The sequence below is a fragment of the Peromyscus californicus genome, unplaced genomic scaffold, assembly GCF_007827085.1.
Source record: "Peromyscus californicus insignis strain IS unplaced genomic scaffold, ASM782708v3 Scaffold_11__1_contigs__length_118956290, whole genome shotgun sequence".
NCBI lineage: Eukaryota > Metazoa > Chordata > Mammalia > Rodentia > Cricetidae > Peromyscus > Peromyscus californicus.
The window spans coordinates 18,059,011-18,080,524 of NW_026294402.1; the positions used below are offsets into that span (position 1 = coordinate 18,059,011).

Below are 21,514 nucleotides of genomic sequence, written 5' to 3' on the forward strand. Positions count from 1 at the left end.
AGGTTTCTGTGTAGCCCTGGCTGTCCTGGAACTCGCTCAGTAGACCAGGCTGGCTTGAACTCAGATCCTCCTGCCTCTCCTTCCTGAGTGCTGGGATTAAAGGCGTGTGCCACCACCACCCAGCTGACATAATTTTTAAAGAGTCACTGTAAGTGACAGATATTTGGTAAACAAAATATGTCCTAGATGTTTCTATTAGAATTTTTTTTCAATTCATTTATTTTTATTATGTGTATGGGTGGATGCCTGGGTACCACACGTGTATCTATCTGGTGCCTGAGGAGGCCAGAAGAAAGCATTGGATTTCCTGAGACTGGAGTTACAGACTGCTGTGAGACTGGAAGGGGTGCTGGGACTTGAACCTGGGTCCTCTGGAAGAGCAGGGTTCTTAACAGCTGAGCCATCTCTCCAACCCTCTTCTAGAACTATTAAAGTTAACAAAGTGTTGTTTCCCTCAAGATAACAGAGAACTTCAGACGTGGGAAAAGCCTAACTGTCATGTTGAAACCTTTAATGGTTGAAACCCTAAATGTCTTGGGCTTGGCTTATGACTAAGTTATGCACTTATTAAGTACACTACCCAAATTAAATTACTCCTATCTTCTATGACATTTTCCAATGTAGTACAGAAACACTGTACGCCCACTTTGCAAAACTGACAATATAGTCTTGAAATGTGCACAACAGTTTAAAGAAAGAGGAATAAAGAAAAAGAGGAACTGCTCTGGAATAAGCGTGGGCAAACAGCAACGGGAAATTCCTTAATGTCACTGCACAGCTGCAACATGAAGCTGAAACTGGAGAAATAATAGGATTAACAACGTAAGCTAGACACTATTCCCAAGGAGACGAGGAAGGTATTGTTTGGAATGATATGCTCCATGAACACTTCAGTGTACTAACCTTACATCGCACGCTAGTAATTTTGGTTTGTACAATAAGCCTGTTTCCTTTCAATCAGCGTTAATCCTGCGCATGGGGCTTCTGAAGTTAGCAGAGCAGTGACGTCTGGAGGAACTAGAGGCTAAAGCACCTGCTCACTTGGACTCGGCTGATTTCATCACAGGATTCTTAAGTGCACAGCTCCTCAGGGCCCGTGAACCCTCTATCACTTCCCATCAGATTCCAAGCACTCAGTCACTGGGCTGACTCCACCCTGCCAACTATTCCAGCTTTCCGGGAGGGCCGGTCCCACCAGGCCCCAAGCCGCACTCTCCCAGGAGAAGGCAAGACTTGGGATAAAGGAGGCCAGTGCGCTTTAAGTCACAGGGAACCGAAGGGCAGGGTCAAGCTAGAGCAGGCCGGCGCTCGCACCCAGTGCCAGCACTCGGGAGGTGGAGGAAGGCCGGCCTCGGCTACAGAGTTCGGGGGGCTAGCGTGGGGTTTTGAGGCCCTGCCTTCCCTGCCTTCCCCAGGGTCTGAAGCTTGCCCCTGTTTCCCCTGGAGCGGCAGAGCCCGGGAGGCTGCGACCCCGCGGCTTCCGCCCGCCTGCACGCTCGCGGCGCGCACGCGCCGTACTGCCTGCCGGTGGGCCGCAGGCTGACAGCCAGCGCGGGCGGGGGTCCCGCGGGGGTCATGGTTCACAGCACCCGCAGAGTCGTCTCTCACCTCCGTAAACGGGTCCATCGCCCCAGGCCTCACGCGTGGACTACGAGACGGTGGGTCCGGTGGTTCAAATTCAGGAAAAGGAAAGAAGTGAGTGCGGGCTCGGCGCGGCTCCCGGAGGAAAGGCAGGCGTCCGGGCGGCGGGCTCTCCCACACCCAGTAGCCTCTGGCCTCGGCACCGGGGTCCGTCGGCTACCACGGCCGTTCAAATTTGAATTTCAGCGCCCCGGACGGCGCGCATGCGCGCGGGGCCGGGCAGGGACCGGGCGGGGCCGGGCGTGTCCCCGCCCCCCCCCCGAGCCTGGTCACGTGGCACGGCGGCGCTCGGCCCGGTCGCGAGCTGCGGGCCTCCTCCCTCGCCGGCGTGGGTGGGGACGCTCCCGCCGTTGAACTGCCTGCCGAGGGCGCCTGCTGCCGCGCACGCACCCACGCATGCCCTAGCGGGTCACCCCTCTGGTGACTCCGTCAGCTCCCGCCGCCCCGCCGCCCTGCCTTTTTACTCGGTGGGCCTTACGAACCCGGCCCGGGTCCCCGCTGGCCCTCGAGCCTGATGGTCATTTTGTCTCCTGCCACCAGAAGAGGCATCGGACTGCAAGCTTGACCCTCCTGAGAGGCTCCTCTGGTGGGTCCCCACACCCGCATCTAGTAACTAGTCCCTTGTCCTTGGGAAAATGAGCTAACAGTAGTAGACGTGCGACAAGTTCATTCACAGGCCCTGCTGTTTCAGATCCCAGCCACCTGTACCCAGTGTCAGCACTGAGAACACTTGAGAAGCCTTCTAGTTCAATCTTCCACGTTTGAGAGAAGGCACGATTGAAAAGCCCGTATTTAATAAAAGTTCCCGTTTACCAGCCGGTAAGCAGGGCAGAAACTACTTCCCAATGTCTCTTAATCCGAGTTTCTTTTTCCTCTTCCTGGGAGGGTCTTTTGGAGATCTCGGTGCCTATACTTTGACCTTCAGACATAGGCTTTCCACGAAGCAGAGTCTTAACAAAACAGGGCTGTCAAATCCTGACTGTAGAACTGTTTCCCTTTATACCAAAAAAGGTTGAGAAAGCACCGAAATCTGCATGCTCTGTGTGCCAGGTTGGTGCTATGAGACCTAAAGTCCTTAGGAGAGTGTGTAAAAGAAAAATACATTAACAAGGCCTATGGTGAGTCCATGTGTGATAAATGGGCCCGTGACAGGATCGAGTGTGCTTTCCTTGTTGAGCAGAAAGTCGTTGTGAACATGTTGAAGGGTCAAGAGTCAGAAAACTAAATAAAAACAGGAAGCTTGGGACCAGTAACAGGGTCCATGCTATAAATGTACTTGTTGCCAAGCCTTGAGACCTGAATTCTAGGCCTAGAATCAGTTCCAGCAAATTGTCCTCTGACCTGCACACACACAGAAAATAAATAAATCTAAAAACAACAAAGAAAAATAATCTATAGATTATAATAAATCAAATTCTGGACATGGAATAAGAGCAACTTCTTAAGAATCCAGCTTCCACACTGGGTCTACAGTATAAACTTTCTCAGTTCCTTGGAGCTGTGGAATGATAAAAAAAAAAATGAGAAGAGCTGTGTCTAAGTGTGTCGTGTGTGGGGTTGTTAGAATGTAAGTCAAATGTGCTACCTATGAACCAAAGGGAAAGGATGCCTGAGCCTAAGGGGTGTGTGCATGTGGGGTGTGGCTATCCCTCTTGGGAATGAGTCATTGGAAATTTATGTAGCCGTTGTGCCTTGTGGCTGTTGCCTCTGTGATCCATGGTTTCGTTATAAACAACAGTTTGATTCTAGCCAGCTTGAATAAAGCAGTATGGCTACTCTGAACTTACAGTTTCTTTCTCCTTGCAAACCCTGGAGTAGTGGCCTTCGATTATGTCTTAGTTGTAGTGGCAGTTGGGACAGCAGCTCCCCCCAGCACAATAGCTTCCATGTATGAAAGCAGAACCCATGCTACAGATTCAAAGCTACCCCACTAGACGGCTATAGTTGTCTCTTAATGTGTCTACGTGAGTTTCTGACCCACGGCAGTTCATTCTTATGTTTATAACCTGGAATAACTTTTTTCATTTAAAAAAAAAATCAGCACGTAGGAGGAGGAGGCGGAAGAATCAGGAGTTCAAGGCCAACCCCTGTCTAGGAAAAAAGAGACAACAGCACATACATACCACATTATCTTCATTTAAGATGATAGCCAAGGAGCTGGAGAGATGGTTGAGCAATCAAGATCACTGGCTGCTCTTCCCAAGGACCCAGCTTCCCTTCCCAGCACCCACGGGGTGGCTCATAATCATCTTTAACTCCAGTCCCAGGTGTCCAGTTCCCCTTCAGCCTCTGTGGACACCAGGTAGGCACATGATGCACAGACATTCATGCAGACAAAACATCCATACACATAAAAAAAATCTTTTTCAAAAAACAAGAATCTCAATAGAGATAATGAGCCCCTAGAAAATGAGTATTTCCCCTTTGGATAATCTGTTCTTTCAAACAAATAATTATGTCTCCAAAAGTAAGTTCCAGGATAGCCAGGACTGTTACACAGAGAAACCTTGTCTCAAAATACCAAAACAAAACAAGACAAAACAACCAAAAGTAGTAGACAGGAGTAAACATGGGGCAAACATTAATGAAATAGATATAAAGAAATATAAGGAATCAATAAAATAAAGCTTTGATTCCTTAAAAACATATAGTATTGACAGACCCTTAGCCAAACTAGCCAAAAGAAAGAAAGCGAAGGCCCTAATTAACAATATTCAACATTGGCCAGTCATGGTGGCACATGCTGTTAACATTTGCACTCACTCTGGGAGCAGTTTGAGTTTCAGTGAGTTTCAGCGAGGCTACACAGTGAGACCCTGTGTCTTAGGGTTTTATTGCTGTGAAGAGACACCATGATCACGACAACTCTTTCTTTTTTTCTTTTTGTTTTTTTGTGTTTTGTTTTCCAAGACAGGGTTTCTCTGTGTAGTTTTGATGCCTGTCCTGGATCTTGCTCTGTAGATCAGGCTGGCCCCGAACTCATAGAGACCCGCCTGGCTCTGCCTCCTGAGTGCTGGGATTTAAGGCATGCATCACCACAGCTGGGCTGTTTTCTCTGAAATTTTTAAAAATTTATTATTGTATGTGTATGGGTGTTTTGCCTGCATGAGTATCTGTGAGCCCTATTCCTGCCTGGTGCCTCTGGAGGCCAGAAGAGAGTGTTAAATACCTGGAGTTACAGAGCCACCATATGGCAACTAGGAGTAGAACTTGGGTCATCTGGAAAAGCAGCCCGTGCTCTTAACCATGGGGCGATCTCTCTAGCCTTCTCTCAGAATTTTTAAATATAGATGCTTTTGGCTACAAAAGTCCTTCTCCTGGTTGTTTTTCTTGTATACCACAGGTTTTGGTATGTTGTGTTTTAATTTTTACTTAATTTCATGCATTTAAAATTTTCTGTCGTGATATTTTTCAGTGTCTCAATCAGCAGTCAGTGGTGTTTTGTTTAATGTCAACAATTCTGTATATTTTCTGTATTTCTTGTCTGGTTGATTTCTAGCTTTATTCCACCATGATCAGATCAAATATAAGAAGTTACTACAATTTTTCTATACTTATTGAAATGTGCTATGTGTCCTGGTATATGGCCTATTTTAGAGGGAGTTCCACAGCTGCTGAAAAAAATGCATAGTCTGCAGTATTTGCATGGAATGTTCTCTAGATGTCTGTTAAGTCCATTTGATATATGATGCCATTAAGCTCTGATGTGTCTCTGTTTAACTTTTGTTAGAATAACCCCTGTAGGATACAAATGAGAGTAAGACATCACAGTCACCCACATTTACTGTGTTCTAGCATGACTTAGATTTTTCTGTAGACTCTTATATTTTATCTTTCCCTCAGCCTGAAGAATCCCTTTTAGTAGTGACCTCTGTAGAGCTGCATTATTGGTCGTAAATTTCTTTAACCTGCTTTTATCATGGAAAATTTTTCTTTATCCTTCAATTACAACAGATAATTTTGCTGAGTATAGTAGTCTGTCTTGGCAGCTCTGGTCTTTCAGAGCCTGAAACATATTTCTCCAAGCCTTTTTGGACTTTAAAGCTTCTATTGAGCAGTCTGCTAGTGTTTTTATGGGCTTGCCTTAATATGTGCCTTGATATTTTTATTTTGCAACTTCCAATGCAATTCTTTCCTTTCTTTATTTTTTTTAATTACACTCATGATATTAATTATATTTGTGGTATTCATTGATTAAAAAATAATTATGTCTCTAATAGATAAAATTAATAGCTAAAAAACCACAAAAATGTAATAGCATTAAGTTCATCAAGGACACTACAAATATATACATTTCCAGTTAATTTTTCAAAATTCACATACATTCTCACAATTGACAAAATAATATAATAACTTAGATATTTGTATTTTTACAGAGAGAGAAAAGGCCAAGACCTGACCAGAAGGCTGTGGCAAGAAGGATCAGACAAAAGTTCTCCGCCACAGGTTATCTGGCTGATCAGCCACTCCTTTTATATGTGTATTGTAATGAAGGAATAAGAACTACAAAAAGTTGCTATCAAGTGAGGCGCAGGGTGACTTCGGTGCAGGACTAGCCCTGGCCGCATAGTGAGTTCCAAGCCAGCCTGGGCTACCTAGTAAGACCTTGTTTCAAACACCCACAATATTTTATGTGCGGGTGGGCATAGTGGTGAGTGCTTGTAAGCCCAGCCTCTTCAGATGGACACCATGAGAGGACCACCAATTTGAAGCCAGCCACATCATTTAGTGAGATTCTGTCCTAACTAAAAATGGGCTGGCCAGGCGATGGTGGTGCACGCCTTTAATCTCAGCACTCGGGAGGCAGAGCCAGGTGGATCTCTGTGAGTTCCAGGCCAGCCTGGTCTACAGAGCAAGATCCAGGACAGGTACCAAAACTACACGGAGAAACCCTGTCTCGAAAAAAACTAACTAACTAACTAACTAACTAACTAACTAAATAAATAAATAAATAAATAAATAATAAATAAAATAAAAATGGGCTTGGGTGTGGCTCAGTGACAGTGCTTGTATAGCAGTAGGAGAGGCCCGCCCTGTGTATAACCCTTACTCCTGGAGGGGGAGGGGAGTCCTCTTCACATCTTGCCCCATTTCTACTTTCATGGGATTTGTTTTCTTTTTTTGGTTTTTTTTTGTGACCTAATGAGTTTAATTACGATTACTTGCAGGGAAATAGGCTTTATTTTATTTGGTTAATTTGTTTTCCTCTGTTTTGTTTTAAGCCAGAGTCTCATGTAGTCCAGGCTGGCCTCCCACTCCCTATGTAGCTGAGGCTAGCTCTGAAGTTCGGATCCTCCTTTCCCGCCTCCCAGATGCTAGGACTATAGGAGTGTGCACTATAGCTGGTGTTGCCCAGCCTCTGTTGGGTTCCACCTGCTTCTTAGAATCAAACATTTTAATGGCATTCTCCTTAGCTTTTTGTCCTTCTTGCTGAATTAATTTGCCTGCCTCTAACCTCTTTTTCTACTTTTCCTGGCTTGCTCAGTTAAGTATTTCCTGATAAAGATATTGAGCCCATTTCATTTCTCATTTGTTTAACCAATCACATCTTCAAAGTTACTCAGAATCCTTCGTCTTATCCCTTTGAATTCCTCTCACATTCTTCTTTATATCTTACATTCTATTTCTTTCCTTAATGAAAGTAATCTTACTACCCTATCCACTTTACTTAGTTTTCAATGCCAAGAAATGCCCTTGCTTCTTATTACAATGAGGAGGAGGAAGATGTTTGGTTTTCTGAGACAGGGTTTTTTCATGTAACAGCTCTGGCTATCCTGGACTCACTCTGTAGACCAGGCTAGCCTCAAACTCATAGAAATCTGCCTGCTTCTGCCTCATGAGCTGGGATCAAAGGGTTGTGCCACCACAAGGCATATGCCACCACCTCCCGGCTCTCACTTATTATCTACCCTTCCCCAAAAATCTTCTGTCTACCTTGTCAATGGGTCAATGGCTTTCTTACCTTGATCCTACTATCAAAATGCCCTACCCATCACCTTGAATACCTAAATATGAGTTGTATAATGTGTGTTAGGAAATCTTCTGTGTAGTCAATTGTGAGGTTATGTTCCACTTTTCACCCCAGCTTGCACTATTTTATTCTAACATGATTTCAAACATACAGAAAAATGTAAAAAAATTATGCATATACACATAGGAAAAAAGAGCCCAGCAGAGTCTTGCATGCCTTTAAACCCAGCATTCAGGAGGCCTCAGAGGCAGGCTGGGATTAAAGGCATGTGCAACCACACCTGGCTCAGGTGATATAATCTTTTGAGATACTCATTATCTATGTAATCTGTTGATAGCTGAGAAATTGTTATGGACCATGTGATTTATATAGTGATAGTTATATACTCACATATTATTCTGGGTGGGCGGGGTGGGTGGCTTTTTCTCCCCTGTTTTACAAGAAAATGTGTAAGAATTCCTAATTCTAGCAGTGTTCTTATATGTCTGCACACACTCCCGGGTTGCACAGGTTCAATGTTTTAGCTTCTCTGAGACACAGTTGATGAAGAAGAATTGTCTTAGGCCATACGTTAAACAGGAGTGCTACCTAAAGCTGACTAGAAAAGGAAAGATCTGTATATATTTTTGTGATTCACAAAGATAAGCAAAAAAATTGTCACTTGATAATCTTACTTATGCAGCACTCCATTTTGAAAAATCTTAAACTTGTTAAGCAGCTCCCAAGTTTGTGATTATTTTGTTGTTATTGTGTTGTGTTTTGAGACAGGGTTTCTCTGTGTAGTCCTGGCTGTCCTGGAACTCACTTTGTAGATCAGCCTGGCCTCGAACCCAGAGATCCGCCTGCCTCTGCCTCCTGAGTGCTGGGATAAAGGTGTGCACTATGCTATGCCACTATCCCTGCTAAGTTTGTGATTACTAGTAGAAAAAAGAAGTGCATCTAAATAATACAAGTCATTGATTTTTTTAAAAACTATTTTTATTATAAAGGTAAGAGAGGAGAGGGCACAAAACAAGTGATCTATTTGACTTTGTATTTGAGAAACTAATATATCAATTTCTGGGTCAATGGAAGTAGTTGTCATTCTCTTTTTTTTTTTTTTTTTTTTTTGGTTTTTCGAGACAGGGTTTCTCTGTGTAGTTTTGGTGCCTTTCCTGGAACTTGCTTTGTAGACCAGGCTGGCCTCGAACTCACAGAGATCCGCCTGCCTCTGCCTCCCAAGTGCTGGGATTAAAGGCGTGCGCCACCACCGCCCGGCTAGTTGTCATTCTCAGTGAGTTCTCAAGGTATCCATCTTGGCTCTCATTTTTTTACTCTTCGTGTGCTTCATTCTTGAAAATAATTCCTCAAAAATGCAGGTGCTGCCAAAAAGTGATGCACGAATTAAGTGCGATTGTGAAGCAAGGGATATTTGTCTTTGGGAAGACAGGACCTAAGAAAAGTTTGGTATAGAGACATGGTCAAATTTTCCTTTAAGTTGAGTGGCATATAAAGGTCTATGCATTCCATTTGAAAACTGGCAGGTAACATATACATAAAAATAAACTTTTAAAAGACAAAAAAAATGCCATAAAAAAGGGGCTGGAGAATGACTGAGCCGTTAAGATCCACTGTCTGCTCTCCCAGAGGACATGGGTTCAATTCCTGGCACCCACATAACAGCTCACAAACATCGGTAACTCCATTCTTTCTTTTGTTTGGTGGGATTGGGGTTCCAGATAGGGTTTCTCTGTGTAGCCCTGGCTGTCCTGGAACTTGCTCTGTAGACCAGGCTGGCCTTGAACTCAGAGAGATCTTTCTGCCTCTGCCTAAAAATGTGCACCACCACACCTGGCCTTGTAACTCCTTTCTTAAGGGATACAACTTCTTCTGGCCTCCTTGGGCACCAGGCACATAATACATAGACGTGTATGCAGGCAAAACATCCATATACATAAAATAAATTTTTAAAAAATTTTAAAAGGTAAGAGCTATAAAGGAGAAATGTTAACATCCAGAGGCCGAAATACCAGAAGATTTGTTGGCATCAAACCTAAAAGCTAGAAAACATAGAATGATATATTACAAACCTTGAAAGTAAATCCTTGTCAACCAAGAGTTCTATGCCTCACAAAATCATCTATTAAAACACATGGAAAAGTGAGGATATTTTAAGGAGCACAAGAAGGACCAAACCAGAAAGGCTGGGTCAGTGTTAGATTATGCGAGGAAACCTTATTACACAGGGTGAGTATTTCTCTGACCTTAGGTGCTTTTCTATCTGTTCAAGATTCTGAACTCAGGATTTGCTAAGAATTTTTATGCTTTCTTCTCAGCAAGCAGTCCTGCTTCTTATCAGTCACTTTCCATGGTGAAATATATCTTCCTACAAAATACCTCCATGGTTTGGAGTGGAAAGATGGCTTTTCTTTTATCCCACCTCAGATCCCAAACAGTGAAGCTCTGCGGATATAAGTGTCTCCAGGAAGAAAAAGAAACCAGCTGGATATTTTAAAAAACTAATCAGAAGACATAAGGGCCACTACATATTGATAAAATGAATGATTCTTCAAGATGATATAACTGTAGTAAATATTTATATACCAAATCTGGGGGCTCCCAATTTTACAAAACAAATGCTAGAAGACATAAGAGACCACTTAGGTCTGGATACAATAATAGTGGGAGACTTGAACACTCTACTCTCACATATGGATGATATGGTGGTTTGAAAGAAAATGGCCTCCAAAGGGAGTGGCACTATTAGGAGGTGTAGCCTTGTTGGAGGAAGTGTATCACTGTGGGGGTGGGCTTTGAGGTCTACTTTGTTCAGGCTATGCCCAGTGTGGACACAGTTCACTTCCTGTTACCTACAGATCAAGATATAGAACTCTCATCTCCTCCAGCATCATGTCTGCCTGCACATTGACATGTCCCACCATGATGATAATGGACTAAACCTCTGAAAATGTAAGCCATCCCAATTAAATGTTTTCTTTATGAGAGTTGCCATGGTCATGGTGTCTCTTCACAGCAGTAGAAACCCTAATGAAAACCAATGGGTCTGAATGGGTTTGAATCAAACATCAGCAGAGAAACTTAGAACTAAATTGCACCATAGATCAATAAAAATTAACAGATATCCACAGAATAGTCTACCCAACAGACAGGGATATACGTTCTTCTCAGTGGCACATGGAACCTACCCTAAGATTGTTCACAGTATAGGCCACAAAGCAAGCCTCAGTACAAAAACAAGATCCACCTACCTCTGCCTCCCAAGTACTGGGATTAAAGTCGCCTGCCACCACACTCAGCAAGAGACAAAATCTTTAGTCTGGATTCAAAGTAAAATGAGAGTACAGCCTATCAGAACCTCTGGGGTACAGCTGAGATAGTTCTATTCTTAGTGGGGGAAAGTATATAGTATAAATGATCACATTAAAAAAACCAGAGAGGGAGCTGATTTCTGTGCAACATTTGTGACCCAAAATCCCTCCCCTAAACCCATGTAAAGGCAAAAGGAGAAAACCAATTCCATGATTTGTTGTTTGATGTCCACAGGTCTGCCATGACATCCTCATAGACACAAATCATTTATACAATAATGATGATAATAATAATAATAAACAACTTTTAATTAGGGAGATAACAAATAAATAACCTAATGATATACTTCAAAGCACTGAAAGAAGTAAGTCATACTCAAGTGCAGCCTATGGCAAGAAATAAAAATCAGAGCAGAAATCAATACAACTATAAAGATTTAAAACACAGAATTAAGCAGACAAAAAGTTGTTCTGAAAATGTATCACGATGGCCAATCCTTAGCTATACTAGTCAAAGACAGAGAAAGGGGGCCCACGTTAATGAAATTAGAGAAAGGGGAGTTACAACAGACTCCAGCGAAATCCAGATGGTCATAAGGGAATATTTTAAAAAACCTTTATTCCAACAAACTAGAAAGTCTAGAAGAAATGGGAAAATTTCTAAAGATGTATAATTTACTGAAATCAATCCAGAAGAATTAAACAACACTTAAAACAGATCCATGTCTTAGTTAGAGTTTCTGTTGCTGTGAAGAGACAACATGACCATGGCAACTCTTATGAAGGAAAACATTTAATTGGGGTAGCTTACAGTTTCATAGGTTTAGTCCATTATCATCATGGCAGAACATGGTGGCATGCAGGCAGACATGGTACGGGAGAAGGAGCTGAGAGTCCTATATCTTGACCTGCAGGCAACAGGAAATAAACTGAACTAGGAGTACCTTGAGCACAGGGGACCTCAAAGCCCATCCCCACAGTGACATACTTCCTCCAACAAAGCCACACCTACTTCAACAAGGCCACTCACACATTCTACTCACCCCCATAAGCTTATAACTATATCATAATGCAAAATGCGTTTAGTCCAACTTCAAAAGTCCGTATAATCTATCACAGTCTCAACAATGTTTTTTTTTTTTTTTTTTTTTTTTTTTTTTTGGTTTTTCGAGACAGGGTTTCTCTGTGTAGCTTTGCGCCTGTCCTGGAACTCACTTGGTAGTCCAGGCTGGCCTCGAACTCACAGAGATCCGCCTGGCTCTGCCTCCCGAGTGCTGGGATTAAAGGCGTGCGCCACCACCGCCCGGCCCTCAACAATGTTTTAAAGTTCAAAGTTCAAAGTCTCTTTTGAGATTCATGCAGTCTTTTAACTGTAATCCCTATAAAATCAAATTAAAAAAATAGATCACATACTTCCAACATACAGTGACATGGGATATGCATTATTGTTCCAAAATGTAAGGAAGGGAGCATAGTGAGGAAATACTGGACCAAAGCAAGACCAAAAACCAGATTGGCAAACTCCAAACTCTGCATTTCCATGTCTGATGTCAAAAGGCTCTTCAGATCTCCCACTCCTTTCAGTTTTGTTGACTGCAACATACTTCTTTTGGGCTGGCTCTGCTTCCTGTTAGTAGCTCTCTTTGGCAGGTATCCCATGACTCTGGCATGTCCAATGTCTTGGGGTCTCCAAGGCAATTCAGGGCTTCACTGTCACAGCTTCGTGCAATGGCCTCTCTAGGTCTCCATGCAGGGGAGACACATGACTGGCCTCAGTGGCCTTCCTTAGACACAGAGGCCAACTCCATAATCCTTTCCTTCTATCCTTAAAGCCAGAACCTCATGGCCAAAGCTGCAAAGTTCTGCTGCTTGATGGGACTGGAACCTGCCCCTCTTGTTCTATTACATCCTCACCAGCTTTCTCTTTTCCATGGTTTTCTTCACTGCCTAAACTTGGCTGTTTCTTGCTCTGTAGACCAGGATTGCCTCAAACTCAGAGACCCAGCAGCCTCTGCCTTCTGTGTGTTAGGATTAAAGGCATGCACTACACACCCAACTCTAAGCGTTTCCTTTAATTCCGTTTCACAAATTGGTTGGAAACTTCCCCTGAGGTCGCCCCTCTCTTTATTCCATTTCTTTTTTTATATAATTTATTTAACTATTTTATGTGCATTGGTGTAAAGGTATCAGATCCCCAGGAACTGGAGTTAACAGACAGTTATGAACTGCCATGTGGATGCTAGGAAATGAATCCAGGTCCTTAGGAAGAGCAGCCAGTGCTTTTAACCACTGAGCCATCTCTCCAGCCCCTTATTCCATTTTTTTTTTTTTTTTGGTTTTTCTGAGGCTTTCTCTGTGTAGTTTTGGTTCCTGTCCTGGATCTCGCTCTGTAGCCCAGGCTGGCCTCAAACTCACAGAGATCCGCCTGGCTCTGCCTCCCGAGTGCTGGGATTAAAGGTGTGTGCCACCACCGCCCAGCTCCCTTATTCCATTTCTTAATCTGTTTATCTCTTTGAACACAGGACTTAGCTCCATTCCACTTCCTGGTGCTCCTTTCCTTCTCAAATTGTACATTTTGTATTTTTCCTTGCTCTACTTGCTCCTTTTCATTATAAGTCTTCATTTGAGTTAACTCTAATAACCACACAACAGAGTTTATACTAGATTGTTTTGAGTTTCCTCTGTCTGCCAGTGGAATTAATCAAAAACTCTTCAATTTAGCCACAGGCAGACTTTTCAGACAGGGTAAAATGTGGCCACATTCTTCACCAAAATATAATAAGAACATTTTCTAGGCTATATACTAAAATTCTTCTCCCTGAAACCTCTTGAGCCATCCCCCCACAGTTCAGATCACCCTCAGCACCACTGTCCTCCAGGCTCCTACTAGGATGGACCATTGAGCAGCACTTAAAGTGTTCAACTGCTTTTCCAACCCACAGTCCCAAGATCCACATTCCTTCAAACAAAATTATGGTCAAGCATCACAACAGTACCCCACTTCTGTTACTAACTTTCCTTAGTTAGGGTTTCTATTGCTGTGAAGAGACTCTATGACCATAGCAACTCTTATAAAGAAGACATTTAACTGGGGCTGGCTTACAGTTTCAGGGGTTTAGTCCATTATCCAATGTCATGACAGGACATTGCAGCATGCAGGCAGACATGGTGCTGGAGAAGGAGCTGAGCGTAGGCAACAGGAAGTGAACTGAACTAGGCGTAGCTTAAGCATATGAGACCTCAAAGCCTGCTCTCACAGTTACACTTTTCTCCAACAAAGCCACACCTACTCCAACAAGGCCACACTTCCTAATAGTGCCACTCCTTATAAGCTTATGGGGGCCAATTGCATTCAAACTACTATAGTCCATAACCAGGAAGGTGGTTGGATGAAAATAGTAATTAAAAGGCTCTCCATAGGGGCCAGAAAGATGGTTCAGCAGTTAAAAATGCTTGCTACTTTTCTCAGGTCCCGACACCCATGTTGGGTAGCTCACAAACACTCCAGGGACCCGACATCCTCTTCTGGCTTCCTGTGGCACTCATACTCATCCATGCTTGTGTGTCATATACACAAATAATAATAAAAATAAAGTAAGAAAGGACAAGAACACTACCAAACTCATCCTGTGAAGTTCACGTAATTCTGATACCCAAAGTGGATGATGCCACAACTACATACCAGCTTCTCTGCGAACATAGATGCAATATAAAGTCAAGATCATGTTAATGATCACACACCAGATTTGGTGGCGCATGCTATAATCCTACCACTGGGCAGAGAGAGACAGGCAGATCACCTCAGGACCAGCCACCAGGACTGCATAATGAAAGCCTGTCTCAAAAAACAAAACAAAAACAAGCAAACCAAACATATATCACAAGCAAACTGGTTTCATATGAGGGATTCAAAAGTTGATTCAATATATGCATATTAAAAAACCCACAAATCAACATAAAACACCAAACTAAAAGATTTAAAAACAGACTCTTTGGCCCAGGCAAGGCAGCAAGGAGCAGCCCAGCCATAGCTGAGCTGGGAACTTTGAGGCAACAATTAGGAGGAGCTTGATGATCTGAAGGTGGAGCTGTTCCAGTTAGTTGCAGGTCACTAAAGCAACAGAGAGCTCCACATCCAAGCTCTCTAAGATCTGAGTTGTCCCCAAACCCATCACTGACGTTCTGACCATCATGAAGTCAAGTCCCTGGACTTGCAGCCCAGGCTGAGAGAACCATCCTCCTCTCTGGCGGACGGAGCACAGAGAGGCAGCAGACTGTGAGGCAGCCGCAGAAGCATCAGCTGCAGCCGCACAAGCAGCCAAGGCTTCAGGTCTCCACAACAATAAGTACGAACTGGCTGAAGAGAGAGACAGACATCCCACAATCATCTCAATGGATTCAGAAGAGGGACTTGACGAGTTTGAACATACGTTGTGCTGGCTAGTTTTATGTCATCTTGACACTAGACAGATTCATTTTGAAAGAGGGAACCTCATTTGGTTCTTCCTTTCTTTTCTCCTCTTCTTTCTAGGCCTTGCCTAAGACCCCTTCTCAATCACAAAATCCAAAGATAATGCACATGTGGGGTCAGAGGACAGCTTGTGGGAGTGAATTCTCTGTCCTACCATGTGGGTTCCAGGGATTGAACTCAGAGCATCAGGCTTGGCAGCAAGCCTTTACTGCCCAACAAAGATGTTATTGAACCAGAGACCCGTGTAGTCCAGACGGGCCTCAAATTTATGATTTCCTTCCATCTCCCAAGCATTGGGATTACAGGCTTGTGCCACTTAGTCTGGCTGGACTTTTGTTGTTTTTTTCTTTTCTTTTCCTTCCCCTCCCCCCCACCTCCGACACAGGATTTCTCTGTGCAGCCCTGGCTGTCCTAGAACTCATTCTATAGACCAGGATGGCCTTGAACTCGTAGAGATCCACCTGCCTCTGCCTCCTGAATGCTGGAATTAAAGGCATGGACCCCCACTGCCTGGCTGTTGTTTTCTTTGGAGATTCTTGTAGCTAAGGATAGCCTCAAAATATGTAGAGGATAACTTTGGATTCCTAATCTTCTTTTTACCTCCTAAATTCTGGGATTAGGGCATATGCCACCACACCTGGCTTTGATTTTAATACAATTATCTTGACTTTTAACAAGGATATGAAAGTGAAGGATAAAGGAAAGGAGGGAGAGAGAATAGGAGGAGTAGGTAGTGATTCAATGAGTCCTTCTATCTCAGTCTTAATAGTCCATGTACGAACAGGTGTAGAAGGAGGTTCTCAGAAGACGGATTGTTCATTGTTCTGGCGATGTGTAAAAACAATGCTGACTCAAAAGCAGAACGGGACAGCTGCAGATGCTGTGTCCAGTGCAGGCACCGGATGAATCAATAATTAGCAATGCAGATGCACAGATTGGATGAAGATGAATGATTACATGGCTGGGATTGTTGAAAAACAGCACTAGAGCCTTAGATAAACTCTGTGTTCATGAGTTTGTTAGAAAATGCCTGGATAATATATGCAAAACATAATTTTAGATGTTTGAATTATACTGACATATGTCTTCATAGAACACTTACTAAAATTTTTTAAAAGAAGTGGGGTAGTGTTGGCGCATGCCTTTAATCCCAGAACTTGGGAGGCAGATCTCTGCGAGTTTGAGGCCAGCCTGGTCGACAAAGTAAGTTCCAGGACAGCCAGGACTGTTCCACAGAGAAACTCGAGTCTCAAAAACACAAAAAGAAAAAAAAGATTTTTAAATTGAAAATGACAAACAAATATTGGTAGAATGAACATAAAAATAAGTGTGAGGTTGGAATTCCAAGTGAACTAAGTACAAATATCAAATTCAGTTTTAGGATTCTCTTAAAAAAACAGTCTCACTGTGTATCTTTGGTTTACTGTGTAGATAAGGCTGGCTTCAAACTCACAGAGTTTGAACTCTCTCCTCTCTCTCCCGCCTCTCTCTCCACTCTCTCTTTCCTCTCTCTCTCTCTCTCTCCTCTCACTCTCTCTCTCTCTTCTCTCTCCCCTCTCCTTCCTCCCTCCCTCCCCCTCTCTCTCTCTCTCTCTCTCTGTCTCTCCAGAGCCCACCCCAAGAAAGACCACCAAGTGGCGGCTCCTCCCCCTGAGATGCTGGAGACCACGCCTACAGGGTGGTTTCTCCTCTTCCCTTGGGATCACCTGAGAATGCTTTGCTCAGTTTCAATCCTGAACTTTAATTCGGTTTGATTCAGCCTGATCTGAATTATCGCATTGGCAGAGAACCCCAATATTGAGGTACAGAAACCTTTCACATAGCTCACTATATCTGCCATTTTTAAAAATTTTTAAAAGAATTATTCATTTTATGTGTATGAATATTTCACCTACATGTATTTATGTGTATCATGTGCCTATGGAAGTCAGAGAAGGTGTTGGTGCCCCTGGAACTGGAGTTACAGATGGTTGTAGGTGCTGGGAATTGAACTCAGGTCCTCTGCACAGCAAGTAGTGTGCTTAACCACTGAGCTATCTCTCCAGCCCCATTTTTAAAATTCCTAAGTTTTTCATTTTTGTTTTTGTTTTGAGACAGGGTGTCACTATGTAGCTCTGGCTGGGGTAGAACTCATTATATAGACCGGGCAGGCCAGAAATCTGCTTGCTTCTGTCTCTAAAGTGCTTGTATTAAAGGCATGTACCACCACCCAAACCCCAAAATTCTTAGGATTGATGAACATTGAAGAGGAGATATACTTTTAGTATATAATCTACCTTGTATATGTATGTATACTAATTATGTATGTATGTATGCAGTATATACATATATATTCATACATGCAATGCATGTCAAGTATTTAAAATCTTCCCTACTAGTCGATAAAGTCCTTCTATATTCTAAAAGCTTTAAGCCAGGCCCTTTTATATAAAAATCCATGAAATGCATACCTTTTGGTTATTTCAGATGTAATGGAAGTGTGCCTGAGGCCTAGTACAACGGTAGTAGACTCTTGCATAGTACATACAAAGCTCGGACTTGCGTGGCCAGGGCTGAAACATGAAGAAGCTAGTTAAATGCAGGGAAAGCTGACACCCGCTGCTAACCTTGTGTAGAGAAAACTCTGCACAAACTGTGAACATCAGACTTTCTAAAGCTCTGTTTACCATTCTCATTGGCAGCATGAACCCTAGGGAGCTTGGCCTCCAAATGAGGGTGGACTGAAGTGTCATGCTGTAGCCAGCTTTATTCAGAGCATCAGACAATTAATACTGAGGGCTGAAAGCATCACATGAGTAAGGTGCTCAATCACAAGGACATGTTTTTTCATAGAGGCGCATGAATTACAGCAGCTGAAGTAAACTCACTCCTATCTGCTACACCTGAGAGGAGCATGAAAACACATTGCAAGAACAATTCTGTGTTTTGAAGAAACTGAGGTTGCAAGACTCTTGTCTTCTATATACTGTTCAAGGGCAGCAGGCTGGACATTGGGTATAGTACTGCCTGCTATCCACAAGTTTTCCTTTTTGAGAAATAGCCCTGAAGCTATAGTTACTTTTGAAACTAGAAATTTGAGGGGTAAGGTGCTCATAGAAAACGTGAAAAACGATTTTCTGAATGCAGCCCTGTGTTGCAAAAGTAACTGCAACTCTCATTGGTTAGGCAAACACTTGAACCAAAATACAAATGCATCTGAAGACCAGCTGATACCATTCTGTTTCTTGAGGTGACACTGAAAATCCATACACTTTCTACTATTCACTTACCAGTTCACATTTATTGTCTACTATGTGCCAGGCACTCTTCTTCATCTTTTTCCTCTTTTGAATTTTTTTCATTTTTTATGTCATATGTAAGGGTGTTTTTTGCCTGTATATATGTTTGTGCATCACATGTTTGCTGTGCCTGAGAAACCAGAATTGGATCCCCCGACACCAGAGTTACAGATGGTTGTTAACTGGCACGTGGGTGCTGGGAACTGAACCCAGATCCTCTTAACTGTGCTCTTAACTGCTGAGCCATCTCTCCAGCTCCCCACTCCCTAGGTACTGCTCTTGATGTAGAGTACAGACGTGAACAAACAGAGATCAATGTGCTTATGTGTGAGACCCTAGATTTGATCTCTATAGCTCTAAAGAACAAAAACAAACGTTGTGTGTCCTATGGATGGGTACAGACAATAGGAAAGAAATCCAGGAAACATAGAACTCATAATGCCAAGTAAGTGCTCAGGGGAATAAAGCACAGAAGGGAGACATGAAATATGAAACAAGAAGAGGAATTTTAAGTAGCATGACTAGAAAAGTCTTACAGGACAGTGACACTTGGATCAAGACTTGAATGACCTGAGGGAGGTCGTCTGCAGACATGTGGAGGAGCATTCCAAGCAGAAAGAAACATCAATGACAAAGGCCTTGTTTTGAGACAGTGTCTGTCACTGCTGGGCAGCATCAACGTTGCAAGGGGTCTCCAGGACGAGACTGAGGGCATAATAGGGGATGACATCAAAAAGATGCCTAGAGCTAGGTCATAAAGGGCTTCATGGGTAGTGAGCAGAGTGACATGATCTGACTTCAACAGGATCACTCTGGCCACTGGGATTTGAAAATAGATTTGAGTCACGATGAGACTACAAGGATCATCTAGGACTCAGCTTTGGAAACTGAGGGTTGAGACTCCAGATGGGGTCATGTAACTGAATGTGAGGGTTGTGAAAAATTTTGTCAGCAGTAAAGGGACATGTAATGATCAAATACTGATTCCAGATCAAGTGTGTTGAGTGCAGAGCTTTTCTGGAAGCACTCACCAGCACGGCATGAAGTGAAGTTACTGCAGCATTGGCTCTGAACACAAGACATGTCCTTTAGATTGGGTGCTGTCCCCCATCAGCACTGATGAATGCCACCTAAAACACCTTGGCTTGGATTCCAGATGACCTGATGTTAAGGGTGGCAGTGGTTTATTGTATGTATAAGGTTTTCTGCTCTTATGGAAGCACAGTGTAATGGCTTAATTATGGAAACAAAGGCTTTTAATATTTCTCCACCATTATCCCTCAGCATGTAAGTACCTAGTGTGTCTGTAGGCTGTATTGTGTTAGAATGTTTGTTTTTAAAAGTTGCTGTTTGAAGAACTGGAGAGATAGCTCAGTAGTTAAGAGCACTTGCTGCTCTTGCAAAGGACCTGGGTTCAGTTCCCAGCACCCAAGCAGTGGGTCAAAACCAACCATAAAGCCAGTTTCAGGGAATCGACGGCTTCTTCTGGCCCCTATGGGCACCAGGCATACATGTGGCACACACATGAAGGAAAACACTCATGCACACAAAATAATTTTTTAAAGACCACATTAAGAATCTTTTTAAAATGTTAAGAATAGTTGTAGTTTTAGCCATGTGTAGTGGTACACTGGTACACTCATAATCTCAGCACTTGAGTAGCTGAGCAGAGAGGTGGGTCAGGAGTTCAAAGTTACCCTCAGCTGTGTAGTGAGTGCTAGGTCAGCCTGGCCTACTTGAAGCCTTGTGTCACCATTACCACAATCCCTGCAAAAAACTTTTTTTGCTGTTTGAGTTGCTGATTTGAGTCTTTATTTATTTATTTTTAATTGAAATGAACTTAGTCTTGGGATTGGGACAGAATTTCTGACATTCTGAAATATCCTTAAACATACATTTGCAATTTTGTACTATGTGCTTATGTAAAGTGGTGCTCTCAGCATTGATAATTATAAAAAGAAAAAACACCACCTCTGAAAAATGTGGAAAATGCAGGCTGGTCAAATGGCTCAGCAGCTAAAGGTGACTACCACCAAGCCTGACAACCTAAGGCTGAGTACCAGAATCTGTTGGGTGGAAGGAGAGAACTGGCTCCTCCTGCAAATTGTCCTCTGACCTCCACACATGTGTCATGGCACACAAATGCTTACACACACACTAAATGTAAAGCAGTATTGAAGATACTCTGTCCTGCATTATTAAATATTCAGCTGAGATTAATTCTTTATGAAAAAATGAACCAGGACATCCATCTCAGTGTGAAAATTTGCCTTTATATTTTAAAAATGGCAAAACTCTATGTATACAAATAATTGGTTTAAAATTAATTTATTTCCTCTGAGAACCCCTTTATGCAACCCCCAATGTATAGATATATAAATTAGTTGTTGATTGTATTTTACTCTTTTGGGGGCCTGCCACCCAGCTCCCAAATAAATACACAGAGTCTTATTCTTAATTATAAATGCCTAGCCTTATCTTGGCTTGTTTCTTGCCAGCTTTTCTTAACTTATCCCATCTACCTTTTGCCTCTGGGCTTTTTCCTTTCTTACTTCTGTAATCTTACTTTCACTCTTACTCCATGGCTGGCTGTCTAGCTGGTGGCTGACCCCTGATGTCCTCCTCCTTCTCTGGCTACTTCTTCCTTTTCTCCTTCTCTATATAACTCTCTGCCTGCCAGCCCAGCCTATCCTTTCTTCTGCCTCGCCATTGGCCGTTCAGTTCTTTATTAGACTATCAGGTGTTTTACACAGGCACAGTAACACAGCTTCACAGAGTTAAACAAATACAACATAAACAAAAGTAACACATCTTAAAATAATATTCTACAACATAAATTAGGCAC

The 21,514-nt window shown here is 42.9% G+C and overlaps 2 protein-coding genes across 4 annotated transcripts in view; one reads left to right on the forward strand and one right to left on the reverse strand.

Moving 5' to 3' along the window:
- Positions 1–1,746, reverse strand: part of Anln (anillin, actin binding protein) — a 63,163-nt gene extending 61,417 nt beyond the window's left edge. The window contains exon 1 of one of the 3 annotated variants that reach the window (XM_052754798.1): positions 1,609–1,746. In XM_052754798.1, coding sequence (XP_052610758.1) covers positions 1,609–1,626 — 18 coding nt within the window. In that variant the 5' untranslated portion in view covers positions 1,627–1,746. The remainder of the gene's footprint in view (positions 1–1,608) is intronic. The other 2 variants (XM_052754783.1, XM_052754790.1) reach the window with 2 other exon arrangements.
- A 4,271-nt stretch (positions 1,747–6,017) lies between these two features.
- Positions 6,018–21,514, forward strand: part of Matcap2 (microtubule associated tyrosine carboxypeptidase 2) — a 49,272-nt gene continuing 33,775 nt past the window's right edge. The window contains exon 1 of the mRNA XM_052754830.1: positions 6,018–6,087. The gene's annotated coding sequence lies outside the window, so the exon portion shown is untranslated. The remainder of the gene's footprint in view (positions 6,088–21,514) is intronic.